The sequence below is a fragment of the Coregonus lavaretus genome (genome assembly GCF_964263955.1).
Source record: "Coregonus lavaretus genome assembly, chromosome: 19".
NCBI classification, from domain to species: Eukaryota; Metazoa; Chordata; class Actinopteri; order Salmoniformes; family Salmonidae; genus Coregonus; species Coregonus lavaretus.
In genome coordinates this window covers 21229236-21249338 of record NC_140006.1, presented here as the reverse complement: position 1 = coordinate 21249338, position 20103 = coordinate 21229236, and the positions used below count along the sequence as shown (strand labels likewise).

Genomic DNA, 20103 nt, shown 5'->3' with positions numbered 1-20103 from the left:
CCTGTCCCTGCTCCACGCACCAAACCTACGGTGTGCGTCGCCAGCCCAGCCCGGCCTGTTCCTGCTCCACGCACCAAGCCTACGGTGTGCGTCGCCAGCCCTGCCCGGCCTGTCCCTGCTCCACGCACCAAGCCTACGGTGTGCGTCGTCAGCCCTGCCCGGCCTGTCCCTGCTCCACGCACCAAGCCTACGGTGTGCGTCGCCAGCCCTGTCCGGCCTGTCCCTGCTCCACGCACCAAGCCTACGGTGTGCGTCGCCAGCCCTGTCCGGCCTGTCCCTGCTCCACGCACCAAGCCTACGGTGTGCGTCGTCAGCCCAGCCCGGCCTGTCCCTGCTCCACGCACCAAGCCTACGGTGTGCGTCGTCAGCCCAGCCCGGCCTGTCCCTGCTCCACGCACCAAGCCTACGGTGTGCGTCGTCAGCCCAGCCCGGCCTGTCCCTGCTCCACGCACCAAGCCTACGGTGTGCGTCGTCAGCCCAGCCCGGCCTGTCCCTGCTCCACACACCAAGCCTACGGGGTGCGTCGCCAGCCCGGCCCGGCCTGTCCCTGCTCCACGCACCAAGTCTACGGTGCGCGTCGCCAGCCCGGTCCGGCCTGTTCCTGCCACTCGCACCAAGTCTACGGTGCGCGTCGCCAGCCCGGCCCGGCTCGTTCCTGCCACTCGCACCAAGCCAGGGGTGCGAGTCGTCAGTCCGGCACAACCCGTGCCTGGGTCATCGGTGCCAGATCAGGTACCGCGTTATTGCTCCCCAACGGAGCTGAAGCTAGCCGCTCCTGCTACGTCCAGGTCAGCTCCAGCCAGCGGAGCTAGACTGGACCAGGGGCGCTATGGGGGGTTCATTGGAGGGTGGTGGTCAAGGCCGGAGGCAGAACCGCCGCCGAGGAGGTATGCCCGCCCAGCCCTCCCCTGTTTTGCTTTAGTTGAGGCGCGGTCGCAGTCCGCGCCTTTAGGGGGGGGTACTGTCACACCCTGGCTCTGGGACTCTATATGTTGAGCCAGGGTGTGTTCATTCGATGTGTTCTGTTTCTTTGTTTGGGTGTTCTAGGTTGTCTGTGTCTATGTTTGCCTGTGTGACTCCCAATCAGAGGCAACGAGTGTCAGCTGTCGGCTGGTTGTCTCTGATTGGGAGCCATATTTAAACTGTATGTTTTCCCTTGGGTGTTGTGGGTTTTTGTTCCGTGTTCGGTATTTTGTCACCGTGGACTTCACGAGTCGTTTCTTGTTTTGTAATTTGGATACTTTAACTAATTAAAGTCATGTTTGTTTCACACGCTGCGCCTTGGTCTACTCACTCCTACGACGATCGTGACAGCATACTGCTAAAGCAACACTCGAGTGGTTTAAGGGGAAACATTTAAATGTCTTGGAATGGCCTAGTCAAAGCCCAGACCTCAATCCAATTGAGAATCTGTGGTATGACTTAAAGATTGCTGTACACCAGCGGAACCCATCCAACTTGAATGAGCTGGAGCAGTTTTGCCTTGAACAATGGGCGAAAATCCCAGTGGCTATATGTGCCAAGCTTATAGAGACATACCCCAAGAGACTTGCAGCTGTAATTGCTGAAAAAGGTGGCTCTACAAAGTATAGACTTTTGGGGGGGTGAATAGTTATGCACAATCAAGTTTTCTGTTTTTATGTCTTATTTCTTGTTTGTTTCACAATATAAAATATTTTGTTTCAAAGTGGTAGGCATGTTGTGTAAATCAAATGATACAAACCCCCCAAAAATCAATTTTAATTCCAGGTTGTAAGGCAACAAAATAGGAAAAATGCCAAGGTGGGTGAATACTTTCGCAAGCCACTGTAGTTCTCCTGTATATTAAGAGTACAGCGACTGCAATGAGAAGGCATAATGTTACTTAGCTTTTTTTTCGGCCAGAGGAGGTCCCTCAGATCTATGTCCAGATAAAGCATCCATGGTGAAAAATTGAATTAAATACGTTTTGAGGACAAAACTAAGACCTTGGTAAACTTGATTAAATAGTTATTAAGAGTAAAAGGTTCGGCAGCTAGCCAAGTAGCAACAAACAGTACAGCAGTACGGAGACAACGCGGAAGTGCGTTGTGTCACCAGTCAGCATAGCCTGAAGGTAGGGAGGGGCAGTTCCTCTTGCTGCTCCGTAGGCAAGTACCATGGTCTTGTTGTGGAATGTGAGCATCGACTGGAAGCGTACGGAGGAGCGGGGTGACATGGGAAAACTTGCGAAGGTTGAACACCAGGCTGCTTCCTGTGTGAGGTAGGGTTATACACCACGGATGTTGTAGAGCATGAACCTGCAGTCACTGCTTGATGTTTGCAGAGAACGACAGGGTGTTGTTCAGGGTCACGCCAAGGATCTTTGAACTCTGGGAGGAGGACACCATGGAGTTGTCAACCATGATGGAGAGGTCTTTGAGCGTGGCAGGCCTTCCCTGGGAGGAAAAGCAGCTCCGTCTTGTTGAGGTTGAGCTTGAGGTGGTGGGCCGAAATCCAAGCTGAGATATCTGCCTAGCACACAGAGATGCATGACGCCACCTGGGTGTCAAAAGGGGGGAATGAGAAAAGTAGTTGAGTGTCATCTGCATAGCAATGATAGAAGAGACCATGTGAGGATATGATGGAGCCGAGTGACTTGGTGTATAGAGAGAAGAGGAGAGGGCCTAGAACCGAGCCCTGGGGGACGCCAGTCGTGAGAGTACGTGGTGCAGACACAGATCGTCTCCACGACACCTGGTAGGAGGGGCCTGCCAGGTAGGATCCAAGAGCGTGCAGAGCCTGAGACACCCAGCCCTGAGAGGGTGGAGAGGAGGATCTGATGGTTCACAGTGTCGAAGGCAGCGGATGGATCTAGGAGGATGAGAATTGAGGAGAGAGTCAACTTTGGCAGTGCGGAGAGCCTCCGTGACGCAGAGAAGAGCAGTCTCGGTTGAGTGACCCGTCTTTATGCCTGACTGTTTAGGTCAAGAAGGTCGTTCTGAGAGAGATAGGGAGAGAGATGGTCAGAGACACCACGCTCAAGTGTTTAGGAAAGAAAAGAAAGAAGGGATACTGGTCTGTAGTTTTTGACGTCAGAGGAGTCGAGTGTTGGTTTCTTTAGGAGGATAGCGATTCAGGACATTTTGAAGTCAGAGGGGACACAGCCAGTGGTCAGGGATGAGTTGATGTGAGAAGTGAGGAATGGGAGAAGGTCTCCAGAGATGGTCTGGAGTAGGAGATGGGGTCGAGCGGGCAAGTTGTTGGGCGGCCGGACCTCACTTGTCGCAGGATTTCATCTGGAGAGAGAGGGGAGAAAGAGGTCAAGGCGTAGGGTAGGTCTGTGTGACTGGGACCAGTGGACTCAATAAATTGAGTGAATGCCAAGCAGAAAGACTCACAGCTGTAATTGCTGCCAAAGGTGATTTTAACATGTATTGACTGAGGAGTGTGAATACTTATGTAAATGAGATATTTCTGTATTTCATTTTCAATACATTTGCACAAAAAAAATGTAATACAGGTTTCCATGGGTGTAGATGGGTGAGAATAAAAAAACAATTTAATCCATTTTGAATTCAGGCTGTAAAACAACAAAATGTGGAATAAGTCAAGGGGTATGAAAACTTTCTGAAGGCACTTGAGTTAGTTTCAACGTCTGTGTCAATGTATAGATGAATAATGATTCAGGTTCAGGTGTGACTCCGTAAGGTGAACATTGTGTACAGGTGAGTTGTTGAAGCTCAAGTGTGATTCATGTGACTTACAGTGGAAAGGGAATTCCTTTGTGGTTTAGGGACAATTCATCATGTGACTGTACACATAAGTACACAAGGTAAAGGTACTAATTTATAAGTTTTGTCAGGCTACCGGGTTGTGTAGTGTCTCCTTTCCTTCATGGAAATAGGCTAAGTACTGTCGTACTTATGTTTGCTGAGTGACTAACATAACCTTAACCCAAATCATGATATTATCCTTGGAATATATTATATATCTACAAAGTGAGGTCTCCCAAAAACAGAAAAAGATAGCAACATCCCAAAAATGACTGTGTTTACAAGCTAAAGGACAATGAAGAGATCCCACCTGAGATCGGGAGTTAGAGAAGTGATAGTGAGAGTCATTGCAGTGTTTGTCTATCACATGGTAATTAGATGGCCATTCATTCAGATCCTCTTCAATGAGCTCAAATCCCCATGATGCCTCCTTACACATTTTAGGCTACAAACCCACCCACAACAGAGACAAACTTTTAGTCAAAGCTCGTATCCACTTCAAGACCATGGTACTTGCCTATGGCGCTGCATGGAGAACTGCCCCTCCTTACCTCCAGGCTATGCTCAAACCCTACACGCACATCCGAGCACTCCGTTATGTCACCTATGGTCTCTTGGCCCTCCCACCCCTACAGGGGTCATCTTCTGCTCAGCCCAGTCAAAGCTCTTCTCTGTCTTGGCACCCCAATGGTGGAACAAGGTCCCCCTAACGTCAAGATAGTGTCCCTGTCCATCTTCTGAAAAGGTCTGAAACGCTACCTCTTCAAAGTATCTTAAATAAGACCCTCCCCCATAAAAAATAAACTGCTTGCACTTGTCTTTTATAATAATAATAATAATAATAATAATAATAATAATAATAAGTATTTTCCTACTAGCACTGACCTGTCTGATAACTACTTTATTGAGGGAAAATGTACTTACTACGACTGTGATATGTATATACATCTTAAGATGAATGCACTAATTGTAAGTCGCAACAGGAAACGTGAATTATTATGTGCATTAAAATCAATGGACATTTTTGTAGGATTTGATAACATTTTTCGTTAGGGTAAATCACGTCTGAAATGTCAAAGTGGAAATTACAAAGTTTAGAAACCTTTTTCAAACTCAAATACACTACAAGTTTGCGTGTACTGCTTTGCATAAACATTCTCAGCATCAATAGAGTGATCAAATTAAGATCCTTCATCTTTAAATGACTATAATGTAAATGTAAATGTACAAAGGCACAAGCATGCCTAGCCAGACTGAAACATAATGGTTTTGAAAAAAACAGACACACACTCAAAAGGAAAAGATGCTGACAGAGAAAAAGACACTAATGAAGTCAAAAATAACACAACATGACAGTCACAACAACTTACACACACACACACACACACAAACACACACTCATACCTCCGGCTATGCCCTCTGAGAATGTGTGTGTAATCATCATCATCCTGTGCATTAGCACCTCTCTACATTAACATTCTTCAGGGCTATAGGACGGCTGGGAGGCCTTAAATTAGCACCCTGGTGCCGAGTGGAGGGTCACCCCAGGCCAGTCTGTCACAATTCTAACCCCCCATTTCTCATCCCTCTCAGCCCCTGCTGCATTCTTCACCTGTCCACACACAACGACACAGACACTAGTACTAAGCTCAATACTATCCCAGTTGAAGTTATTGGAGAGGTATAATAACTCCTACTAGATAGTGTAGTCAAGAAGTTAGAGCCAGAAGTCTTTGGTATGATATTTCTTCACACATTGCATGTCACTAACATGGCTTAACGGGTTGACATTCTTCAGAAGCGTGTATTTCCTATAGATTTGTGGTGGTAGAGCTTTCTGGTATGTTCAACATGAACGGCCAGTTCTCACCCTCCTCTCCGTCTCTGTGTTTGTGTGTCTGTGCAGCTGCCCCATTGTCCGTTGGTGATGTCAGAGTGGACGCCATGCGGAGTCTGAGTCGGCAGGGCAGTGATGTCACAGATCACCCAGGGTTCTGTGGCTCAGGTTGGGGTGTGCAGGAGGAGTACAAGAGCACACAGACCTACTCACCCTGCGTACCTCACTCACAGGTACAGGAACATACTGAAACCCTGACTCACTGACTCCCAATGTCTGTCAATACCTTGTCATTATCTTACTTGTCATGATGTGCACTATAATGTGTGTGTTCGTGCTGTGTTTTTGCTGAGTACAATGTGGTGATGTTCACACGCATGTTTGTGCTGTGTGTTGTATTTCCATCTGTGTGTTTGTATTACAGCATGGCATGCTGTACAGGAGCGACAGTGTTGACTACAGAGCTCAGGGTCCAGAGATGGACAGTGGAGTGGAGGCTGGTAGTGACATGACTCCTACTCCTGCCTTCCCTATCTCTCCCCCTACACCTTATGGTAAAAGCCTCCATTATTGTCTAGTGTCTTTTTCCAGGGGTTTGTGTGTGTGTGTATGCATACAGTGCCTTTGGAAGGTATTCAGATCCGTTGACTTTTTCCACATTTTGTTAGGTTACAGCCTTATTCCCCCTCATCAATCTACACACAATACCCCATAATGACAAAGCAAAAACAGGTTTTTAGAAATTTCTGCTAATAAAAAATAAAATAGAAATAATACATTTACATAAGTATTCAGACCCTTTACTCAGTACTTGGTTGAAGCACCTTTGGCAGCGATTACAGCCTTGAGTCTTCTTGGGTATGACGCTACAAGCATGGCACACCTGTATTTGGGGTGTTTCTCCCATTCTTCTCTGCAGATCCTCCTCTCATGCTCTGTCAGATGGGGAGCGTTGCTGCACAGCTATTTTCAGGTCTCTCCAGAAATGTTTGATCGGGTTCAAGTCCGGGCTCTGGCTGGGTCCAGTCAAGGACATTCAGAGACTTGTCCCAAATCACTCCTGCATTGTCTTGGCTGTGTGCTTAGGGTTGTTGCCCTGTTGGAAGGTGAACCTTCGCCCCAGTCTGAGGTCCTGAGCACTCTGGAGCAGGTTTTCATCAAGGATCTCTCTGTACTTTGCTCCGTTCATCTTTGCCTCGATCCTGACTAGTCTCCCAGACCCTGCCACTGAAAAACATCCCCACAGCATGATGCTGCCACCACCATGCTTCACCATAGGGATGGTGCCAGGTTTTCTCCAGACGTGACGCTTGGCATTCAGGCCAAAGAGTTTAATCTTGGTTTTACCAAACCAGAGAATCTTGTTTCTCATGGTCTGAGAGTCTTTAGGTACCTTTTGGCAAACTCCAAGCAGGCTTTCATGTGCCTTTTACTGAGGAATGGCTTCCTTCTGGCCACTCTACCATAAAGGCCTGATTGGTGGATTGGTTCAGAGATGGTTGCCTTCTGGAAGGTTTTCCCATCTCCACAGAGGAACTCTAGAGCTCTGTCAGAGTGACCATTGGGTTCATGGTCACCTCCCTGACCAAGGCCCTCCTCCCCTGATTGCTCAATTTGGCCGGGTGGCCAGCTCTAGGAAGAGTCTTGGTGGTTCCAAAGTTCTTCCATTTAATAATGATGCAGGCCACTGTGTTCTTGGGGACCTTCAATGCTGCAGACATTTTTTGGTACACTTCCCCAGATCTGTGCCTTGACAGGACAATTCCTTTGACCTCATGGCTTGGGTTTTGCTCTGACATGCCCTGTCAACTGTGGGACCTTATATAAACGGGTGTGTGCCTTTCCAAATCATGTCCAATCAATTGAATTTACCACAGGTGGACTCCAATCAAGTTGTAGAAACATATCAAGGATGATCAATTGAAACAGGATGCAACTGAGCTCAGTTTTGAGTCTCATAGCAAAGGGTCTGAACACTTATGTAAATAAGGTATTTCTGTTTTTTGTTTTAATCCATTTCTAAAAATGTCTAAAAACCTGTTTTCGCTTTGTCATTATGGGGTATTGTGTGTAGATTGCTGAGGAAATGTTTTTATGTAATCCATTTTAGAGTAAGGCTGTAACATAACAAAATATGGAAAAAGTCAAGGGGTCTGAATACTTTCCGAAGGCACTGTATGATGGCTCTCGTGATCGTTGCTGAATTACCGGATTTTTAAACCTCATCTCTTCTTCTATGCTTCCATAGTGAAAAACATGGCGGAATTCACTCACCTGAGGCAAACTCCATCTCCCAGCATGCAATCCTACGGGGTTTACAGGACGGAGCATGGTAGGACATTGTGGCAATGTGTACTTTACTTGTGGAGAATGTAGGCTCTAAGCTTTGTGTATCACAGCACTCTGACATTCTAATTCATTCATTCTTCATTCAGATGAAGTGTGATAAATGTTAAAATATATTCTTTAACACAATGGATTACAGCGGTTACTCAAAATATACTTTTATTTTTAGAGTACAGAACAATTCATAGAAATACCACTAGTCTCTAAATTGGTTGTTCTTTAAAAGTGCTTTCCTCTCAATCTTAAATAAGCATGCCCCACTAAGAACAGATATAGCCCCTGGTTCTCCTCAGACTTGACTGCCCTTGACCAGCACAAAAACATCCTGTGGCATACCGCATTAGCATCGAACAGCCCCCGCGATATGCAACTTTTCAGGGAAGTCAGGAACCAATATCCACAATCAGTTAGGAAAGCAAAGGCTAGCTTTTTCAAACAGAAATTTGCATCCTGTAGCACTAACTCCAAAAAGTTTTGGGACACTGTAAAGTCCATGGAGAATAAGAGCACCTCCTCCCAACTGCCCACTGCACTGAGGCTATGAAACACTATCACCATCGATAAATCTACAATAATCGAGAATTTCAACAAGCATTTTGCTACGGCTGGCCATGCTTTCCACCTGGCTACCACTACCCCGGCCACCACCTCTGCACCCTCTGCTGCAACTTGCCCATGCCCCCCCCGCTTCTCTTTCACACAAATTCAGACAGCTGATGTTCTGAAAGAGCTGAAAATTCTGGACCCCTACAAATCAGCTGGGCTAGACAATCTGGACCCTTTCTTTCTAAAATTAGCCGCTGAAATTGTCGCAACCTCTATTACTAGCCTGTTCAACCTCTCTTTCGTAACGTCTGAGATCCCCAGAGATTGGAAAGCTGCCGTGGTCATCCCCCTCTTCAAAGGGTTGACACTCTAGATCCAAACTGTTACAGACCTATATCCATCCTGCCCTGCCTTTCGAAAGTTTTTGAAAGCCAAGTTAACAAACAGATCACCAACCATTTCGAATCCCACCGTACCTTCTCCGCTATGCAATCCGGTTTCCGAGCTGGTCATGGGTGCACCTCAGCCACACTCAAGGTCCTAAACAATATTATAACCGCGATCGATAAAAGACAGTACTGCGCAGCCGTCTTCATCGACCTGGCCAAGGCTTTCGACTCTGTCAACCACCGCATTCTTATTGGCAGACTAAATAGCCTTGGTTTCTCAAATGACTGCCTCGCCTGGTTCACCAACTACTTCTCAGATAGAGTTCAATGTGTCAAATCGGAGGGCCTGTTGTCTGGACCTATGGCAGTCTCTATGGGGGTGCCACATGGTTCAATTATCTGTGTATATCAATGATGTTGCTCTTGCTGCTGGTGAGGCTCGGATCCACCTCTATGTATACATCTGGCCCTTCATTGGACACTGTGTTAACAAACCTCCAAACGAGCTTCAACGCCATACAACACTCCTTCCGTAGCCTCCAACTGCTCTTAAACACTAGTAAAACTAAATGCATGCTCTTCAACCGAACGCTGCTTGCACCCGCCCACCCGAGTAGCATCACTACTCTCGGCGGGTCTGACCTAGAGTATGTGGACAACTACAAATACCTAGGTGTCTGGTTAGACTGTAAACTCTCCTTCCAGACTCACATTAAGCATCTCCAATCAAAAGTTAGATCTAGAATCGGCTTCCTATTTCGCAACATAGCCTCCTTCACTCATGCTGCCAAACATGCCCTCGTAAAACTGACTATCCTATCGATCCTTGACTTCGGCGATGTCATTTACAAAATAGCCTCCAACACTCTACTCAGCAAATTGGATGTAGTCTATCACAGTGCCATCCGTTTTGTCACCAAAGCCCCATATACTACCCACCATTGTGACCTGTACACTCTTGTTGGCTGGCCCTCACTACATATTCGTCGCCAAACCCACTGGCTCCAGGTCATCTATAAATCACTGCTAGGCAAATCCCCGTCTTATCTTAGCTCACTGGTCACCATAGCAACACCCACCCGTAGTCTGCGCTCCAGCAGGTATATCTCACTGGTCATCCCCAAAGCCAACACCTCCTTTGGCCACCATTCCTTCCAGTTCTCTGCTGCCAATGACTGGAACGAACTGCAAAAATCTCTGAAGCTGGAGACTCTTATCTCCCTCACTAACTTTAAGCATCAGTTGTCAGAGCAGCTTACCGACCACTGCACCTGTACACAGCCCATCTGAAATTAGCCCATCCAACTACCTCATCCCCATATTGTTATTTATTTTGCAAATTTGCACACCAGTATCTCTATTTGCACATCATCTTTTGCACATCTATCATTCCAGTGTTAATACGAAATTGTAACTATTTTGCACTATGGTCTATTTATTGCCTTACCTCCATATTTTACTACATTCGCACACACTGTATATATATTTTCTGTTGTATTTTTGACTTTATGTTTTGTTTACTCCATATGTAACTCTGTGTTGTTGTTTTTATCGCACTGCTTTGCTTTATCTTGGCCAGGTCGCAGTTGTAAATGAGAACTTGTTCTCAACTGGCTTACCTGGTTAAATAAAGGTGAAATAAAATAAAAATAAAAGAAATAAAGTGAATAGATATATTGAAATGTCAGGCCATTGTGAGGTGAATAAATAATGTGGCACTTGACCTTTGACAAAGCCAATTGATTGAAGGAGCCAGGCCGCGGGGCAGTGGAACAATGGATAAGTGTTCTATGTAGGGAAGTGGAGACATTGGAAGTGATGGAGTCTATTCCACTCATTATCCCTCTCAGCCCTCTCTTTCTCTTTACTTAATCTGTCACTTAATTAAAGACAGAAAGTGGCTGACAGAAAAAGAGAGTGAGTGAGAGAAATAGCTCTAGGAGACAAAGAGGGACCCAGTGACAGACAATGCATGGGTATGAACAGGGATGGGACCTTTGGGTTTGTTCATTGTTCATCAACTGCTTTTGACTCCTCCTCTGAGACTGTCTCCATCATGAGAACTTCTCTCGGAATGTAACCGACCATAGCCCTGTAAGGTGTACATGATGTTTATGTGTTTATATCTAGTTATTTGTCTTTATGCAGTTGTTTTCCCTGTGGTATTGCACCATTACTGGTCACATTCCATAACTAATGAATGATCCCTGACCTGTAGTTGAGAGCATTGTGTTTGTTTGAGGCAGTGCACTAAACAAAGCCAGGGACTGCCTCCCTTCCCTGGGGGTTCCATACAAGTCTCTCTCCTCCCATGGTTGGTTTGGAGAACGTCTGTGTGGTTTCAGTCCTGAAAAGTTAGTATTTTATAGCACATTGTGTCAAAGCCTTCAGTGCCTGAAAGAGTTCTATTTTTTGTTTGTCTGTAGAAGTTTTGTTGTGGTCTTAGATGTTTCTCAGTGGTGGAACACACCCAGTTATACATATGTAGGATCTTAATGTGAGTCAGTTTGCTACAGCAGGAAAATAATCCTGCAGCAACAGGAAATGTGAATTATTATGTTGATTATAATGAGTGGACATTTTTATTGGGGTTGATACATTTCAAGTCTGAAATTTCAAAGTGGAAATTACGAACTTCAGAAGCCTTTTTAAACCTAAAATACAATACAAATGTAAAATGTCCTGCATTGCAGGAAAGTTCTCCTGCAACAGGATGCTCAAATTAAGATCCTTCATCTGTATCAGTGGAGGCTCCTCAGAGGAGAAAGGGGAGGACCATCCTTCGCAGTGAATTTCATAAAAATAAAATTATAAGTTAAAATTATTAAGTTCTTTTTAAATAAAACTATAATAAATATATTCACATCCCCAAATAATTGATTAAAACACACTGTTTTGCAATACAGTAGCCTCAGCAGCACTCTGTAGGGTATCACCATTGTGTAGCCGGAGAACAGCTAGGTTCTGTCCTCCTCTGGGTACATTGACTTCAATACAGTGAGGGGGAAAAAAGTATTTGATCCCCTGCTGATTTTGTACGTTTGCCCACTGACAAAGACATGATCAGTCTATAATTTTAATGGTAGGTTTATTTGAACAGTGAGAGACAGAATAACAACAAAATAATCCAGAAAAACGCATGTCAAAAATGTTATAAATTTATTTGCATTTTAATGAGGGAAATAAGTATTTGACCCCTCTGCAAAACATGATTTAGTACTTGGTGGCAAAACCCTTGTTGGCAATCACAGAGGTCAGACGTTTCTTGTAGTTGGCCATCAGGTTTGCACACATCTCAGGAGGGATTTTGTCCCACTCCTCTTTGCAGATCTTCTCCAAGTCATTAAGGTTTCGAGGCTGACGTTTGGCAACTCGAACCTTCAGCTCCCTCCACAGATTTTCTATGGGATTAAGGTCTGGAGACTGGCTAGGCCACTCCAGGAACATAATGTGCTTCTTCTTGAGCCACTCCTTTGTTGCCTTGGCCGTGTGTTTTGGGTCATTGTCATGCTGGAATACCCATCCACAACCCATTTTCAATGCCCTGGCTGAGGGCAGGAGGTTCTCACCCAAGATTTGACGGTACATGGCCCCGTCCATCGTCCCTTTGATGTGGTGAAGTTGTCCTGTCCCCTTAGCAGAAAAACACCCCCAAAGCATAATGTTTCCACCTCCATGTTTGACGGTGGGGATGGTGTTCTTGGGGTCATAGGCAGCATTCCTCCTCCTCCAAACACGGCGAGTTGAGTTGATGCCAAAGAGCTCGATTTTGGTCTCATCTGACCACAACACTTTCACCCAGTTCTCCTCTGAATCATTCAGATGTTCATTGGCAAACTTCAGACGGGCCTGTATATGTACTTTCTTGAGCAGGGGGACCTTGCGGGTGCTGCAGGATTTCAGTCCTTCACGGCGTAGTGTGTTACCAATTGTTTTCTTGGTGACTATGGTCCCAGCTACCTTGAGATCATTGACAAGATCCTCCCATGTAGTTCTGGGCTGATTCCTCACCGTTCTCATGATCATTGCAACTCCACGAGGTGAGATCTTGCATGGAGCCCCAGGCCGAGGGAGATTGACAGTTCTTTTGTGTTTCTTCCATTTGCGAATAATCGCACCAACAGTCTTGGCCATGGTGGAGAGTTTGGAATCTGATTGATTGCTTCTGTGGACAGGTGTCTTTTATACAGGTAACAAGCTGAGATTAGGAGCACTCCCTTTAAGAGTGTGCTCCTAATCTCAGCTCGTTACCTGTATAAAAGACACCTGGGAGCCAGAAATCTTTAAAATGCAAATCATTTTATAACATTTTTGACATGCGTTTTTCTGGATTTTTTTGTTTTTATTCTGTTCAAATAAACCTACCATTAAAATTATAGGCTGATCATGTCTTTGTCAGTGGGCAAACGTACAAAATCAGCAGGGGATCAAATACTTTTTCCCTCACTGTACATGGTTCTTACCCCGTTCCACAGACTTACACAGTAATTATGACTAGGGCTGTTAAGGTGACCATATTACCTCCCGAGTCATGACCACAGTCAAATTCCACGTGACTGTTTAGTCATGGTAGCTAGGCTTCTGCAAGCTATGATGCTGCTGATGGCCATTAGTAGCCTGCCAAACTTGATAACTGCCAGTACTCAGCACTCTATTGTCCCTCTAATCACTCTGACATCAATGCAAATGTTTTCGAAAATCTAATCAAACACTTTATTAGAGCCCATGAGCTCATGGTGCACAACATTTCTATAGGCTATGCAATTGAATGAGTTAACAGAGTTTTGATTGCCTCTATTAAAAAGAGGATCCCATCAGCTTTCTATTGGCTAGGCCTACTACATTTATTTATCAACTTTACTTTCCTAATATTAAGGACATTGCTTTGCTTTAAAACAGGATTATAGCCTACCTGGCTGGCATGAAAATGAACAACGGGAAAGGCGTCTGTCATCCGCTATTTAAGTGCATAGATGACATGTATTTTTTTTTCCCCACGCCCCTGTTCCGAGACAGGTGCATGATAATGGTCAATTTTAAATCAAAACTAATTTCACACATATGTTATTTGGTTGATGTAAAGACAACATTAAATTAAGAATAGTCTGATGGGTGACAATATTAGCCTATCACTTGTGAATGATATATTATCACTTGTTAATGACGCCCAGCGTGTGCAGTAAGGCAAGAAACAGCGTAGGTTTATTTGAACAGTGAGAGACAGAATAACAACAAAAAAATCCAGAAAAACGCATGTCAAAAATGTTATAAATTGATTTGCATTTCAATGAGGGAAATAAGTATTTGACCCCCTTTCAATCAGAAAGATTTCTGGCTCCCAGGTGTCTTTTATACAGGTAACAAGCTGAGATTAGGAGCACACTCTTAAAGGGAGTGCTCCTAATCTCAGCGTGTTACCTGTATAAAAGACACCTGTCCACAGAAGCAATCAATCAATCAGATTCCAAACTCTCCACCATGGCCAAGACCAAAGAGTTCTCCAAGGATGTCAGGGACAAGATTGTAGACCTACACAAGGCTGGAATGGGCTACAAGACCATCGCCAAGCAGCTTGGTGAGAAGGTGACAACAGTTGGTGCGAATATTCACAAATGGAAGAAACACAAAAAAACTGTCAATCTCCCTCGGCCTGGGGCTCCATGCAAGATCTCACCTCGTGGAGTTGCAATGATCATGAGAACGGTGAGGAATCAGCCCAGAACTACACGGGAGGATCTTGTCAATGATCTCAAGGCAGCTTGGACCATAGTCACCAAGAAAACAATTGGTAACACACTACGCCGTGAAGGACTGAAATCCTGCAGCGCCCGCAAGGTCCCCCTGCTAAAAGCATATATACAGGGCCGTCTGAAGTTTGCCAATGATCATCTGAATGATTCAGAGGAGAACTGGGTGAAAGTGTTGTGGTCAGATGAGACCAAAATCGAGCTCTTTGGCATCAACAAGCACATTAAGGTCCTGGAGTGGCCTAGCCAGTCTCCAGACCTTAATCCCATAGAAAATCTGTGGATGGAGCTGAAGGTTCGAGTTGCCAAACGTCAGCCTGGAAACCTTAATGACTTGGAGAAGATCTGCAAAGAGGAGTGGGACAAAATCCCTCCTGAGATGTGTGCAAACCTGGTGGCCAACTACAAGAAACGTCTGACCTCTGTGATTGCCAACAAGGGTTTTGCCACCAAGTACTAAGTCACGTTTTGCAGAGGGGTCAAATACTTATTTCCCTCATTAAAATGCAAATCAATTTATAACATTTTTGACATGCGTTTTTCTGGATTTTTGTTGTTGTTATTCTGTCTCTCACTGTTCAAATAAACTTACCATTAAAATTATAGACTGATCATTTCTTTGTCAGTGGGCAAACGTACAAAATCAGCAGGGGATCAAATACTTTTTTCCCTCACTGTATACTGATGAATTATTGAAGAATATAACTTATAAATGCCTCATGAGCATTAATAGTTCAACTGTCGTACCCCATCAGAACCCAAAATATGAGCTTGCTTTACTCCAATGTTTGTAAACCACGTAAATGTAAACAAACACTGTACAGCCTCAAAACATAGTTAAAACTATAATTTTGATATCATGGATGGTCAGTCCTTGCATCCATAGCTCTGTCTATGAATTTGAGAGTGGTTACATTTCTTCAGCCCTGTCCCTTAGCTTTTTACCGAAACAGGGGCGGGGATTTCACTTTGTTATTGTTTCAACTGCTGATTGCCCCTTTAAACAATAGTTTAGAGTAGAGACATAATCAGACATGGCATAAGTCCCTTCTGTGGTTCCCTTCCTCTGAAACCAGTCATAAAGAGTTATTTTTTTCCAAATTCAGTTGAGTAGTTGGCAGAGTTGTACCATCCTGTCGTGACTGTGGGTCATTGGTGAGGGATGGCAGTGATGATGTTTGGAGTTACTCACACACACACAGTGACACTCCTAGAGGTTACCTTTATGTCTGTTTCTTTGTCCACCTTTGACCCCCAACCAGCCTGTTGTCATAGTGATCTGTGTCAGAGGGGTTGTGAGAGTGACAGCGTCCCCAGACTGATCTGTTCCCCCACTGGATCCCCTCACAGGATTCAGCCGTGCCATGGTTACAGCGGGTCGAGAAATCGGGGGGCCCACAATTTTTTTTTATTTCCTCAGTGAAAGTACTTATGTGTCAATAAAAGTGGCGAGGGACAAAAAGATACCAGTCCACCTCTCTCTCTCGTCTCTTTGTCTTCCTTGCCCTCCACATTCCAATTGAGATAACTGGTAACCCATGGAAACATCAGTCAGTCACTAAACTGTGTGGAATATGTGGACTGGAAACATGTGGTTTTGGGGGCAGCACCTGTCAGTGCCTCCGTAGCAATGATTAATGTGATAAAAGATTTACTCAATTATGTCGGGGGGCTTTTAATTTCTGTCTTTGAATGAGTGAGGCTGATTTGTTGACAGAGTGGCACTGCTAGGCAGAGTAATCTGCTCCATACTGAACAGAGCGATGGATGGCTGCTGTACTGTTGAGCCAGCAGCAGACTGACTGACTGACTGGAGAATAATTTAACTCCACTGCTGACTGCTCTCTTTGCTATTGGATGTACTCTATTATATCTCACCTGAGGGGATAGCATTTTTATTTGACTGAAATTCTTAAGGTTATGGTTAACAGATGCAACATTTCTGCTCAGTTTCTGTTCATGTGATATCCAGATGTTTTGGAGAAACTGGATGAAATTGGATTTATTTTGGAGTGTCTGTCAATAGACTTAGGTTTAGTGCATTCTATCCCTTGAATGTATTTATCCTATATGTGTAATTTGTAATATATGCCCTCTCAACCCCACAGAGCCCAGAGGTTACTTAGAGATGATTGGTCATGTTCCCCAGTCTGCAGAACAGGGCCTGACAGACTCCTCCCCCAGCTGCCATAGGTCCTTCGGCTCCTCTCGATCTGACTTCATTAGTGGGACGCCCCAACGGACAGACAGGTACAGCCAATCATATACAACCCTTTCGCATAATTATTAGAAGCCCAGCTCATGTTTATTCGAAATGTCCTTTCTTGGAATATACATTTTACATTTTAGCAGACGCTAATTATGGTTATAGGCTACATGTTCTGAAAATACATAATGGTCATACAGTTTCATTAGAGAGGTGTTTTTGATGATCTTCTCATTTTTGTTCTTCCTCCTCTCTCCAGCCCCTCCATGGGTCAGCCCTGGCCAGAGGACAGAGCCCTCCTGAGCCACCACGCCTCCATCAGCAGCTGCCCCACCCCCAGACACCCCCTTCCACGCTCCATGTCCTTGGACTACGGCCACCACTCCCCTCCCATGCACTCCCACCCTCACGCTGCCCACAGCTCCCCCAGGGGCAGCCAGCAGAGCCGCATGGCCCACTATGGCCTCACCCACAGCCCCGCGCACAGCTTCGACGAGCCGGACGACTTAGGCCTAGGGGGCTATGGCGCCGCCGACTGCCCAGCCTCTGCTTCTTCTCTCCTGGGGAACGGAGTGATGGAGAGGGGCCTGTCCATGATGGGTTCCATGGATGGGCAGGGCACCATCCGGACCCAGCACCTGCAGCATCTCCAGCAGCTGCAGCAGCTCCAGGCCCAGGGGGCCTTGCCTCCACTGCTGCCCGAGAAGAGGAGGGAGTTGGACGGGGAGCACTCCTTGGGCACAGCCTCCCCAGCCCCTAGTGGCTTCTCCAGCCCACACAGTGGGAGCTCCCTCAGTATCCCATTTCCCAACATCCTGCCTGACCTCTCAGCCGCTGCACAGATGCCGGGCAACGCTTCACCTCTGCCAGGTAACCCCCGAGCTTACACAGTTAATAGCCAATCACTTCTTATCTGAGCCAATGGCTTGGGTTGGTACAATACTGTAAAGAAGGTAATCAGTTCTGTTCTATGTACTGTATTCTTTAGGTGCTGCCCTGTGAGTTTTCTCTGTAAATTTGGATTTGCCACATATGGATGTCTTTTGAACTTGGTTACAGTGATAGAATGCCTGAGTTTTTTTTGCATTGGCTAACCTCTGGTGTGTTTCGGATACTGTATTTCCAGATGTCCTGGCCAGCAAGCATGTGACTGTAAACTTTGTGCAAGACACATCGAAATTCTGGTACAAGCCTGATATCTCCAGGGACCAAGGTAAAAACATGAGGAAATACTTGTCCTGTCTCCCAAGTGTATTTTGTCTGCCAAATTTCCATAATGCTCTTCAACATTTTGACAGTGTTGGGAGATTTTGACAGTTTCCACACTCCTCCATGACACCGTCATTAAAATGTCTTCCTGTGACGTTCTCTTCTCATTTCCTCCTTCTTTCCTCCCCCTTTCAGCTATCTCAGTCCTGAAGGACAATGAGCCTGGATGTTTCATAGTACGGGACAGCCACTCCTTCAGAGGAGCCTATGGGCTGGCCATGAAGGTGGCCACACCCCCTCCCTCAGTCCTGCAGCAGAGCAAGAAAGGTAGGCTTTGGCTGAGAGAGATAAGGGGGCGGAGCTTTAGGTTACTCAGACCGGTTCCTGTTTGATGTGGGACATAGGACTAGGATAATGATTGATGAAGCCCATATACGCTACACTCCTCTACGTATTTATTTGTACAGTTTTAATTTGGCTCTATACTCAAGCATTTTGGATTTGAAATCAAATGTTTTATATGAGGCGACAGAACAGAATGTCGCCTTTTATTTGAGGGTATTTTCATACATATCTGTTTTACCGTTTAGAAATGAAAGCACTTTATGTATCTAGTCCCCCCATTTGAAGGCTTCATAAGTGTTTGGACAAATTCACTTATGGTGTATTACATTTAGTCAACATTTTAGTATTTATTCCCATATTCCAAGCACGCAACTACAATATCAAGCTTGTAACTCTACAAACTTGTTGAATGCATTTGCAGTTTGTTTTGCTTGTGTTTCGGATTATGTTGTGCCCAATAGAAATTAATGGTAAATAATGTATTGTGTCATTTTGAAGTCACTTTTATTGTAAATAAGAATATAATGTTTCTGAACACTTCTACATTAATGTGGATGCTACCATTATTACGCATAATCATGAATAATGATGAGTGAGAAAGTTACAGATGCACAAAGATCATGCCCCCAAAACATGCTAACCTTTCACCATTACCAATAACAGGGGAGGTTAGCATTTTTGGGGGATATGATATTTATGCCTGCTAGGAATATGGGACCAAATGCTAAACTTCTGACTAAATGTAATACACTATAAATGAATTTGTCCAAATACTTATGACACTTTCAAATGGGGGGACTAGATACATAAAGTGCGGTAAAACAGATATGTATGAAAATACCCTAGATAAAAAAGATGACACTGTAATGTCGCCTCATATAAAACATTTGATCTCATATCCAAATTGCTGGAGTAAATTAAAAGTTTTAGCTTCACTGTCCAAATAAATACGTAGGGGAGTGTATGCTTGTCTAGGGTAAATTTTGTGTTCACCCATGGTCATGGTTAGAATTGTTGGAGGATAAGCTGGTCCTGGATCTGTACCTACGGGCAGGTTCCACACGGTTCCAGAACCTTTCCGTGTTCCAGAAGGCACCAGTAGAACAGGGCTATCACGGAATTGGCTGACTGAGGGGCAGAATCCTGGGAACCAAACGGCTATAAAAGCCCTCTACTGTTACAACTCTCTGAACTCACCTCCATGGAGTGAACATGATAGTTCCCTCTCTGTTTGTTCGACAGCTCCTAGCTTTGGGTCTCTCTTCCGGGCAGCATCGTGATAGAACTAAACAGCCGTGCTCTTTGCTAAGTAGTTTTAGATGTGGCGGCTAGTGTTTCAAGACAAACAATAGATGTGAAGGCTTTATAAACCTGCACAGATTTCAGGCCTTTCTCCAGGGATGCTTTTTGCCCTACATACTGTACTGTAACTTTGCTTGACATACAGTACAGATTGTTTTATTAAGCACCGTGAAATACGGCCTCAATTCAATTTAGAAATGTCCTGGCAAGCAATATATTGCTTTGTTCATGGCATGCCTTGTTTCAAGATTTATTTGTCACTTGCACAAGTACAGTGAAATGCTTAACTTGCAAGCCCTTCCCAACAGTGCAGTATTCAATATCAAAATAGTATAACTTAAACATAAACACGAGAAATAAGAAAGGAAGAAAAAAACTGGAGAATGTAAGCTATATACAGGGTCAGTGCCAGTACCAAATTGACAATGTGCAGAGATACTGG

General features: G+C 44.9%; 1 protein-coding gene across 2 annotated transcripts in view; it reads left to right on the top strand.

The window, feature by feature from the left end:
- The window catches only part of LOC311147245 (tensin-3-like), a 91944-nt gene that overhangs the window by 58374 nt on the left and 13467 nt on the right, over positions 1 to 20103 (top strand). For both annotated transcript variants that reach the window (XM_084183912.1, XM_084183911.1), the window contains exons 14-20: positions 5641 to 5804; positions 5996 to 6125; positions 7820 to 7903; positions 16708 to 16849; positions 17065 to 17675; positions 17932 to 18018; positions 18210 to 18341. In XM_084183912.1, the coding sequence (XP_084040038.1) occupies positions 5641 to 5804; positions 5996 to 6125; positions 7820 to 7903; positions 16708 to 16849; positions 17065 to 17675; positions 17932 to 18018; positions 18210 to 18341 (1350 nt within the window). The remainder of the gene's footprint in view (positions 1 to 5640; positions 5805 to 5995; positions 6126 to 7819; positions 7904 to 16707; positions 16850 to 17064; positions 17676 to 17931; positions 18019 to 18209; positions 18342 to 20103) is intronic.